Source organism: Austrofundulus limnaeus, unplaced genomic scaffold, assembly GCF_001266775.1.
Source record: "Austrofundulus limnaeus strain Quisiro unplaced genomic scaffold, Austrofundulus_limnaeus-1.0 Scaffold286, whole genome shotgun sequence".
In the NCBI taxonomy this organism is placed as follows: domain Eukaryota; kingdom Metazoa; phylum Chordata; class Actinopteri; order Cyprinodontiformes; family Rivulidae; genus Austrofundulus; species Austrofundulus limnaeus.
Window position 1 is genome coordinate 546,978 of NW_013952688.1, and position 11,377 is coordinate 558,354.

The 11,377-nt window shown below is 40.9% G+C and overlaps 1 protein-coding gene across 2 annotated transcripts in view; it reads left to right on the forward strand.

Moving 5' to 3' along the window:
• Positions 1 to 947: 947 nt before the first annotated feature.
• The window catches only part of ptbp1a (polypyrimidine tract binding protein 1a), a 19,111-nt gene continuing 8,681 nt past the window's right edge, over positions 948 to 11,377 (forward strand). The window contains exons 1-9 of one of the 2 annotated variants that reach the window (XM_014021291.1): positions 948 to 970; positions 1,742 to 1,798; positions 1,922 to 1,952; positions 6,163 to 6,223; positions 6,380 to 6,552; positions 6,845 to 6,991; positions 7,192 to 7,362; positions 10,123 to 10,233; positions 10,452 to 10,632. In XM_014021291.1, the coding sequence (XP_013876745.1) occupies positions 963 to 970; positions 1,742 to 1,798; positions 1,922 to 1,952; positions 6,163 to 6,223; positions 6,380 to 6,552; positions 6,845 to 6,991; positions 7,192 to 7,362; positions 10,123 to 10,233; positions 10,452 to 10,632 (940 nt within the window). In that variant the 5' untranslated portion in view covers positions 948 to 962. Of the gene's footprint in view, positions 971 to 1,463; positions 1,668 to 1,741; positions 1,799 to 1,921; positions 1,953 to 6,162; positions 6,224 to 6,379; positions 6,553 to 6,844; positions 6,992 to 7,191; positions 7,363 to 10,122; positions 10,234 to 10,451; positions 10,633 to 11,377 lie in introns of those variants that run through there. The other variant, XM_014021290.1, reaches the window with a different exon arrangement.

The following is an 11,377-nucleotide window of genomic DNA, read 5'->3' on the forward strand; positions in this document are numbered from 1 at the left end:
AAGTGGAGAGCTTCAGAAAGACCTGGAATTAGCAGGTACGATTGTTTCAAAGAAAACAAGTAATGCACTGAACCACCATGGCCTGTATGCACGCTCACCACACAAGACTCCACTACTGAAGAAACAGCATGTTGAAGCTCCTTTAAAGTTTGCTGCACAACATTTAGACAAGCCTGTGAAATACTGGGAGAATATAGTCTGGTCAGATGAGACCAACACTGAACTGTTTGACACTTCGAATCTTGAATGTTTCTACCTGACTGCTGCTTAAAGTTAACCCCATTCAAGAGGACCACCACAATCTAAGCAATCTAACACAAAATCTTGCATTAGATTGCACAAACTAGGATATATTCAACAGTAGAATACAAAATGATGGCAACAGCTATGTCAAAAAATAAACATCACATCAGGTCAAAAGGGAGAAAAAAACAAGAGAACAGCAAAAATGACTATATTACTAGACCCAGGTTATTCAGGAGTTTCACTTTATCAGAGAACATTACTCAAGGTGCAAAAACAATCACAGTTTAAAACTTTATTGTGTGATACAGTACATAGTTCACTCTCTTCTGGCTTGCACTTCCTTTCACTTCCTTTTTGGGAAAATTGCTTGAGGACGTGAATCTTTTCAAATCAATGTTTTAAACACAGTGGTACCAAATAAGATATGCTTGTTGTTTTATCTGTGTGTTGATCGAGTCAGAGCGAGTTTTTCATCTTTTCTGAACTTAGACAACCCTAACCGCTGGAAACTTGCCGCTGCCTTCCCCCCAAACACTAAATGATAGCCGTCTTGTCCAATCAGCGCTCAGGAAAAGGCTTGGCTCCGCCTCCTTTTGGCTCCTCGAGCCGCATGGACTAATCAGCGTTCACCTCCGTCTGTTCAGCCATTTTGTAAGAAAATCAAGCAAGTCTGCCGCCCTACCTTCGCTCCAGACCTGCAGTTTTTTTCTTGTGCAATGGACGGGTAAGTGAAAAGAACCGAACTTAAAACTTACATTTTAAAGAAAAAAACTGCTTTTGAAGTAAATTCGTGTCTTTGTGCGGGTTGTTTATTTTAATGTCGTCACTTCTAAGGTAGCTTCGATGTAACTTATCCGGGAAACTTAAGTGGGAACAGTTTTTTTTTTCCTCCTCAAAACACGCAACAGTTAGCAGGAGCGTACGCTAACTAGCAGCAGCTAGCCGCGATAGCGTCACTTCTTTCCTTTACAAGTTGTGCGAAATGTTGGAGTTATTTTTTAAGCTCGATAAACAACTAATCATAACCGAACCAACTCGATGTTAGTCCGTCATGTGTTTTTACGTTTGTTTTATCGACAGCTCGGTGCTCTCTGTCAAACAAAGAACAGTAGTTTACGCTGGCTAACCCTACCTTTTTGTAACTTGGGTTTTCACGGGAGCTCGAGCGCAGAGCTAAAGCAACGTGTCTTATTTCCGCATTCATTTTGTCCGCGGAGTGCCAGGGCCGTGTTTGAAGATGTCCGGCCTGAACATTTCACGTTGATTCAATCAGAAACCTCTGTACCGAGTTTATCTTATCCGGGATGAATGTTTAATAGCGCGTTGTTTACTTCGGATGAGCTTTTCGAGTTCGATCGCACGATTTCAATCCGGTTGAAGCGTCTCGAAGGCAGCCTTGTTCTGAACTCTCACACTGTAAGGTTTGTGCCATTTTTACTTTGTTCAGGTGACCTGATCTGACTGTTTTTAAGGTGTGTATACTTGTTTGTTTCAGCCGCCTAGACGCCACTGAGTTGTACCCTCTGGGATCCGGCTACGTCCCTGAAATCGAGTAAGTATTTCAACATAATCTGCAGGTCAATTCAGTCGTGTTGGTTTCTGCTTGCCTTTGTTTTACCCCCCAAAAAAAGCCTTTCGTTTCCATTTTGTAATTATGAATTTTTCTCATTTACAGCAGTGTCCATGATATATCAGTTGGCACAAAGGTAGGCAAATTCTGTTGGTTTTCACCCTACTCAGTCTAATTTGACTGCTTACTTACAGAGTAAATACTATTTATTTGTCTCCTCGGGTTTTGTACCTTCACTCACAGATTACACGTGGTTCAGTGTTTTGTAATCTTTAAAAACTTTTTTGTGTAGAGTTTACTTGTTGTTTAAAGCTGTACCTTTCTGCTCTTGTAAAATGCAGAGGCAAAAAAGGAAAGAGCTGTAGTCTCAGTTCAACCAGAGCTTCCTCTATAATTACAGAACTGCTCGCCAAAACGGTTGCTCGTGTGCAGCGAGCATGCTGTCGCAGATAGGGCTGTCTTTTTAAACATTTCTGATACATGTTCAGAGCTTACAGCCTTGCTCGAGACTGTAAACACTATGTTTGATAATTCAGTTAAAATGGATTTTCTGTGGCGGGGCTGCCATGTTTCCTGTGTCGTGTCTGTTTGCCTGCGCGGCTGATGACATGACACTTCCTGTTGTTTTGTGTGTTCCTCGGTGGTTCACTAACCTTACTGGAATGTTGAAAGGGATTTTTGCAGGGGTAGACATAAGGAAATTTTTCAGGTTGTCCAGACCTGGTTGTCCAAAAGAATGCCACGAAAAATGTAATTTAACAAGTATATTGTTCTGTAGACAGTTTATTATATATAATTGTTCTCAGTCAGCAGGTCGACAGGATCTGTGTGAATAAAACTTCCTCATTCTCTTCTTTGATATTGAGTATTTAAGGCTCGGAGTAAAGCAGCAAAAATGTTGCTAATAAAATCTAGACGTTACCCGACATTCATAAACTTCTTTCTGCTCATAGGTCAAACATTTTCACTTAAATATTAGTAAACTATCAAAAAGAAAAAAAATAGTATAGGTCTTCTGGACGGGTTCTTCTCTAATGAAACGTTTCGTCTCTCCTCCAAGAGACTTCTTCAGTCTGAGAGTTTCAGGCAAAATTCAGGCTTTTAAGCACTGCCTTCATGTGACTGATACTCACATCACATGGCTATTGTTGACACCTAATTAACACCTATTGTTAACAGGGGTGGAGTGATACTGGCAATAGCAGCACTGTAGGAGGGGGACAACTGAAAACGGAGGCCTCCACCTCTGTTTAATGATGGACGGTCTTTCTTCACAAAAATGGCTTCTTTTACTCCTCTCTCAAACCAACTTTCCTCTATCAAGAATGAGAACATCCTCATCTCTGACAGAGTGACCGCTGGCCTGTAAATGAGTGAAAACTGCAGAGTTCTGGCCATTAGATGTAGCTCGTCTGTGTTGGGACATTCTTTTGAACAGTGGCTGCTTTGTTTCCCCGATGTATAACTGGTCGCAGTCCTCCTGGCACTTAACAGCATATACAACATTACTCTGTTTGTGCCGGGGCACCGGATCTTTGGGGTGAACCAGCCTTTGCCGTAATGTGTTTTGGGGTTTGAAAGACACTGTGACATCATGTTTAGAAAATAAACATCTCAGTTTCTCTGAAACACCCGCAACATACGGAATAACCACTGGTTTGGGTCAACGATAGCCATGTGATGTGAGTATCAGTCACATGGAGGCAGTGCTTAAAAGCCTGAATTTTGCCTGAAACTCTCAGACTGAAGAAGTCTCTTGGAGGAGAGACGAAACGTTTCATTAGAGAAGAACCCGTCCAGAAGACCTATACAATTTTTTTCTTTTTGATTTTTTTACCTGGATTACTGAGAAGCATCAGGACATTAGTAAACTGTGTACATGACCTTATTAAAAGTTACAGTTTAGTGTTCTGTTCGGTTTTACCAAGTTTTTTCTCCCTTTCATTTTTACAAATGACGGACACCCGCGGCAGACAACTTTAATCAAGGTCTTTTATTGGTTGTCCACCGGACAACCAGTAGACCGGATCTGGTTGTCCGAAATGAAAATAGGTTGTCTCGGACAACCTAAACAATGGTTATGTCTACCCCTGTTTATGCCTCTTGCTACTTTTACGATTTGTTTTAATCACAAATTTAATCAAAATTAGATTTTTAGAACATCTAGAATAAATAATCACGTTTTAAATAAGCCCAACTTTTAGCATGGTTTTATAATTTCCCTTATAGAGCGTACTCGTCAGTGCTATCTTAACTAACAAGCACGTCGTTTTTTCCACAACACTTTTATTGGAGGTTTTACCCAATAAAAATTCTTTCCTAAGTAGTAACCCTTGGTAACAGGACCTGAGGCAGTTATGGACTAATTGATCACAACTCTGTAAATTTCCTCCCACAACTGTTCTCGGCCTTGTGGTCAAAGGTCTTAATAATGTTGTAGCGAGCTCTGTGGTGAACACGCCTGTCACACCACGCCTTCTCCATTCATTTCAGTCAGACCTGTTTTCCATTCTATAGTAACAATGAAGTGTTTGATCTCAGGCGATACTCGGGGTTTCACTTTTGTATTTTCTTCAAGTTTCCCTGTTTTGTAAAGTTTAATCTGCTGCGGTAATGATGATGATAAGTTATGGAGCCCTGCCTTGCTGGAATCTGTAATTATTCTGTCTGGGCAGAGCGTCTGGCATTCCGTGGTCACATTCCAATCTCCCCTCCTCCAGCCCCCCCAGTCGAGGCGCAGATCTCTCTCTCTCTCTCCCCACCCCCGTCGATGAAGGTCGATCATAACCTGCGATCGTGTCTGTACCTGTTCTTGTTTCCTATGTGGGTTTCCTGGAAGTTGGCACACCGCAGCGTGTCCCACTCAACAAATAAAAAAGATGTTTGAGACACTTTAATCTTCTGTTAAAAGAAACAACTCAACAGTTTTAGTGTATGAGTCAACTTTGTGTCAGCGTTTCCTGAAGGTTATAATGTCAGCATCTTGCTCAAGCAAAATAAACAAGTTTATGCATGTTTTAATGTCTTGAATGAAAAGTTTACGACTGACAAAATGCTCCATCCTGCAGTGTGTTTGTAGCTTTTCTGCTAAAAGTCATTATCTTAATTTCGTACTTGCACAATTCTCTGGTTTTGCAAGACTTTATTTTAGATCTGAAGTTATTAATTAAAGGAAGAAGACAAGAATGATAAAGTCCAGCCCACAGTCTCCCGCCTGAGGAAGTTTAGCAAACTCTGGAAACAACTCTGATCTCACTGCTCTTCCTGTTTGAAGTTAGTCTGCTGACTGATAAAGGAACATAACTCTAAAGTCAAACTGGGGTTGGTTTTCCGATTTTAGTTTTTTTTTTTTTTCCCATGACCTCCATCTGTCCATTGTTCATTTTAATATTTTCTTTAGGTTTATTTTTACACATTCCTCTCACACAGTGAGGTGATTTGTAGATGATTATTGATCAAGGTATTTGACTCAAATTGTCTGTCTTGCTACTCAAAAGTATAAAAATATCCTTATTAGTGCTCATTAAATATTAATCTCTTATTAAATTTGGTAACTTGGTTTTATCTGCCTTTTTCTGAGCAGGCTGTAATTTTCTGCCTGCCTGCATATTTAGATTAGCAAGGTAAGGAAGAATGCTAGCAAACCTGCTTTGGTGGTTATTTTAAAAGAGGTGTTTGTTTTTCAACTACTAGAGTCTGATTGTGGCGCCATATGTGTGCGCTGCTGTGTGACAATGCCTCCAGTCTGAGCCTGAACAGGACTTTTATTGTAGAGTGCTGTAGAGCTTAGACTGCTGAGCCACTTCTTGTGACTTCGGCACTTCATCGTTTGCAAACACACTGAACCACGAGAACAGCGCTGAAACAGCACTTTAGATAAACTGAAGGGCGAGTTTGGACAAGACACAATAATCTAGTGTTGACTGGGGGGGATTCCCATCTTGTATTTTAGAGCACTTGTGTATTTAACTTTACTCTTAAATGAAAAGAAGTGATGTACTGACAGCTGTTAGGCTGAAGTGAGCCATCCTGTGAGAGTGAAGTAAAAGTGCATATATTGTCTGAAGCTTAAAAGCACGTGATTGCTTTTATTTAATTTTTAAAAATTGATGCTGGTAAAGACTGCAGTGAGATGAAAATTTGAATATATCTTTTAACAAATTAGGTCACTGACTTCTTCCTGGTAAGAAAGGAGGAGTTCTGAAATGTTGGCTAAATCCTCTGGTTATCACGTTACTTCCTGCTTTATCACACAAAGGCTCAGTAATATGAGAACAGTGCTCTTTACCTGCCATGCTGTTCCTTCATTAGTGAGCACAGTGACATGAGCCCTTTTTTTTCTGCAGAGGGGATCGGACGAACTCTTTTCTTCCTGCATATCCAACGGACCCTATATCATGAACTCAGGTAGGGGGGTTGCTATGGAGGGGCTGGATCCTTTCTATTGAAGGGCTTGGTGTGTCTGTCTTGTTTGTGTTGCCACGGCAATCAATCCATTATTCACAAAGACCCAGAGCCTAATGTTCCCTCCCTGATTGTATCAGCTTCTGTTTTCTCTTGCAGCCAATGGCAACGACAGCAAAAAATTCAAAGGTGATGTCCGCAGTCCTGGTGTCCCGTCACGTGTGGTTCATGTACGCAAGCTGCCCAACGACATCAACGAGGCTGAGGTTATAAGCCTGGGACTGCCGTTTGGGAAGGTCACTAATCTGCTGATGTTGAAAGGGAAAAATCAGGTGAGGAATTTTTTTTAATGCAGGTTTGTTTTTTCCAAAAGACAGTTATAAGATACAGCATCAAGTCTGACCTTAAACAAGATGTTGATTCTTTGGTTTCATTAGATGAGTAGATGAGCAATTCTCCATGCTAAAGGAGCTTCTGTTAGTTGTGTTAAGTTAAAATGTTCATAGTAGTGATAACGTTTATAAGGAACTGTTTAATAAATTGTCGTGGGTTGAACAGTTTTATATTTGCCTATTCTGTGCGATGCCAGAGATGAACTAAACCTCTCTGGTCTGCCCCCTGCAGGCCTTCTTGGAACTGAACAGTGAGGAGTGTGCACAGACCATGGTGAGCTACTACTCCTCTGTCACCCCCGTCATCAGAAACCACCCCATTTACATGCAGTACTCGACTCACAAAGAGCTCAAGACGGACAACTCCCCTAACCAAGTGGTACGAGTTTTTCTTGTAGACTCTTTGCTTTTGATTCATTTTTCACTTTTGGGGTTATATCCGGATTCTTGGAGCTCAAAATTGAACTAGATCTTTTTCCTCCCTGCTGGGGTGGTTTTTTTTTTTTTTTTGCACATACTGTCTTACAGTTTTTCATCATTCAGTATACCATAATTTTCTGTGTATTTGTCTCTCCTCAGCGTGCTCAGGCAGCTCTGCAGGCAGTTAATGCCCTGCATGGAGGAGGAATGGGAAGCGTGGCCATTTCTTCAGATCCTAGTAGCATGGCAGGAGCAGGGGCCCAAAGTCCCGTACTCAGAGTCATCGTGGAAAACCTGTTCTACCCCGTCACCCTGGATGTTCTACACCAGGTACAGACAGCCACAGGAGTTTTGACACAAACGTCTTAAACATTTATTAGTACTTGTTGTTGTTGTTTTCAGTTGTGTTACAGCCTCTTCAGTAGGTTGGTGATATGTGGGAAAATTGACTGTAAATCAGTAAGCAGTGCTATACAGTAGTCTAAATATTGTTTTAAGTTCCTCCTGTTTTTTCAGAACCTTAAATTGTGACCTGAACATCATGATTACAGATGTTTCACTTGAGTCATATTAGTGGTTGTGCTCTGTAATGTTTTTCAGGTGATGGTCGGTTTATGAAATTGTGCATTCAAATCACTGGCCTTTCTGTTAGGAGCTGCTGCAGCAGTAGTTACTTTCTAAACAGGCTCATAAACACTTGTCCTGATGTTTCCATGATCATAAACACAGCTGTAGTCACATGACCCTCAGACAGGCTCAGAATGTTCCTGTAAGCAGTTGGGTCTGATTGTATGCTGAGTGTTTTCAGCTTAAACATGGAGCTGTTCACTTTCCCTTCACCCACTTTGGGATTCGTTTATGGGTGAAGTAACTCTAGGTTCGGTTCAATAAACTCAGCGTCATGAAGCTGGTTCACCTTACCTGTGTCTGTTTGGCAGTTCTACGGTTTTTAGTCACAAATTGTCTCCAACGTTGTGGTCAAGTGAAATTCTGGATTTACAGAAACCCTAAAAGAGGTGAACATGCTTTGTGGTAAATGTCACGTATACTGACCCGTTTAAGCAGCTTTATACAGAACAGGGGTAGACATAACCATTGTTTAGGTTGTCCGAGACAACCTATTTTCATTTCGGACAACCAGATCCTGTCTCCTGGTTGTCCAAGAATAAAAGACCTTGATTAAAGTTGTCTGCCGCGGGTGTCCATCATTTTTACAAATGAAAGGGAGAAAAAACTTGGTAAATCTGAACAGAACAATAAACTGTAACTTTTAATAAGGTCATGTACACAGGATACTCCTATTAAAGTGAAAAATGTTTGACCTATGAGCAGAAAGAAGTTTATGAATGTCGGGTAACCTCTAGATTTTATTAGCAACATTTTTGCTGCTTTACTCCCTGAGCCTTAAATACTCAATATCAAAGAAGAGAATGAGGAAGTTTTATTCAAACAGATCCTGTCGACCTGCTGACTGAGAACAATTGTATTTAATAAACTTCGCCTACAGAACAATATACTTGTTAAATTACATTTTTCTTGACATTATTTTGGACAACCAAAATGTTTTACGGACAACCAGGTTTTGGCAACAGGTTGTCCGCTGGACAACCTGAAAAATATCCTTATGTCTACCCCTGCAGAATAAGATGTTGAAATGAAGCCCCAAATGTTTATTGAGTTTATTTTGTGCTCACTTACCACCTTGTTATTGGTTTTTATGTTCTTTGTACTTTTGACCTGTCAGAAAAGTGCAAGAATTTGCATTTYGCACTATTGGATCTTAAGAAGGTTCTAAGTAGAGCTTCACAATGTTAAAAGAAGAAATCAGTGCAAGAGACAAGAACTTTTGAGCAGGGAATTTTCTGAAAACTGCATTTACTCTCAAACACGTTTTTTTTTCAGCTGATCAAAAGTTTAAGACCATAGCTCAAAAAAAACCCTGAAAACCCCCCAAAACAGAAATCAAAGTGTCAAAAAAAGGACTCAGTAATGAGTAGCTCCACCATTCTTGTTGATGACTTCAAACAATGGTTTAGACATGCTTGATGCCAGTGTTTCCAGGAGGCTAGTGGGAACGTTGCTCCAAGTGTTGAATATGGCTTCATGAAGGGCATCCACTGTCTGGAACTGATGTCCATTTTTGTAAACTTCCCTTGCCATCCATCCCCAAATGTTCTCAGTTGGGTTTAGATCCGGGGAACATGCAGGATGGTCCAACAGAGTGATGTTATTCTCTTGGAAGAACTCCTTTGTCAGGCGGGCATTGTGAACTGCAGCATTGTCCTGTTGAAAAACCCAATCATTACCACACAGACGAGGGCCCTCAGTCATGAGGGATGCCCGCTGCAACATCTCCACATAGCCAGCTGCTGTTTGATGTCCCTGCACAACCTGAAGCTCCATTGTTCCATTGAAGGAAAACACACCCCAAATCATGATGGCGCCCCCACCACTGTGCCATGTAGAAAACATCTCAGGTGGGATCTCCTTGTCATGCCAGTCACGTTGGAAGCCATCAGGACCATCAAGGTTAAAATTTTTCTCATCAGAGAAGACAACTTTCTTCAATGTCCCATGTTTGGTGCACCCTTGCAAAGTCCAAACGGGCAATTTTGTGGCGTTGAAGAAGACGTGGCCTTTGAAGACGTTTTTTGTTTCTGAAGCCCTTCTCTCACAGATGCCGTCTGATGGTTATTGGGCTCAAGTGTTTTTGTTGTTTTTTATGCAACTGCTCCACATTACTTTTCTTATGTAAAATTTGAAACCAGGGTTTGTTCAATGGCAGAGGTAAAAAGAGGCAACATTTTGAAAAGGCTGACGTGTACACAGTTTGACATCCTGCTCCACCACCCACTTAGTTGCTATAAATATGCTTAGAGATGTATGTTTATTTGACTTTCCCTCTTTATAGAGCAACAGCCAAGAAATGTGACTTGAAAAATCTTAAAGCATTTCATAGACGTATCTTTGTTTCTGGAAAAAGTCTGATCTCAAAACAGTACAGAACTGTCTTGCTGGGCTTTAGTGATGGGGAATGTAGTTTGTAACATTTGTCATTGTTTTGTTTGCCGTCTTGTCTCTTTCCTCCAGATCTTTTCAAAGTTTGGGACAGTGCTCAAAATCATCACTTTCACCAAGAACAACCAGTTTCAGGCTTTGATCCAGTATGCTGACGCCATGACTGCTCAACACGCTAAACTGGTAAAACTGGATTAGTTCAAAGGATTTGTCTAAGCTGTTTTTAAGTTTTTGGTACTGGTGGTGATAATGTGCCTAATTACTTTCTTGATTTGTAAGTTGTGGTTAAATGGTAAAGTTAACTTCACATACAGTAAACTAATGTGATGACAGGATTTCAGCAGCCTACTAGACTTAAATAGTTTTATTGTAATGAAGCCTAATGGTTGATTCTTGTTCAGTCTCTAGATAGCCAAAACATCTACAACGCTTGCTGTACCCTGAGAATCAGCTTCTCTAAGCTCACCAGCCTCAATGTGAAGTACAACAACGACAAGAGCAGAGACTACACCCGCCCAGATCTCCCCACTGCAGACTCCCAGCCCTCCATCGATCCTCAGGCCATGGCAGCTGCCGCCTTCAGTAAGACTGAAAGATTTTAGCAAGTTTTTGTAACTATTTAAGTTTTATCTTCTAAAATAGAGCTGCACCTATTAGTTGAAATAATTGAAGACGTCGATTATGTAAATTTGTCGATGCAGATTTTTTATTATTGATTCGCTGTATTACATAACCACCACGTGAATGTTCATGCAATTCCATTTCGGTACCTAAATGCATCATTGCGACTGTATTGGCATAAGAGTGGTGAGTTTTCCATGCTTGTCCTGAACGCAGCATCGCGCAAGAGCATAATGACGTCAGCAGCCACTGCTTCAGTTCAGTCTGAAGCTTGAAAACAAGCCTCGCAGCTCCTGGAGTAAAATTTACCGAACAGACCGCCTCTGAATTATCTGSTGGATTAATTATCTTGTRAACAYGAHGTTCACTTGCTCAAAGTAAATAAAGTACCGCCACTTTCTTTATTTCATCCGCCGTTAAACAGAGACCGGTGTTAGGTCGAGTCACGTTCCCCCATCAGACGGTTCCCCCAGCGTCTCAAACAACAGAGGAGCTTCCCGACACACGTCTGACCTAAAGAGCACAAGCAGCCAACAAGTGTTGGACGTGTTTTAATGTTCAAAACGTAGCTTAAATACCTTTTATTTATTTAACTCCATCCTCTTCTATTTGATTTAAACTTATTTGCCTTCCATGGACCTCCATCACACATTTTTCTAGTGGGGAAATGACATCAATAGAAACACGTGGAGCTGGATTTTAATTT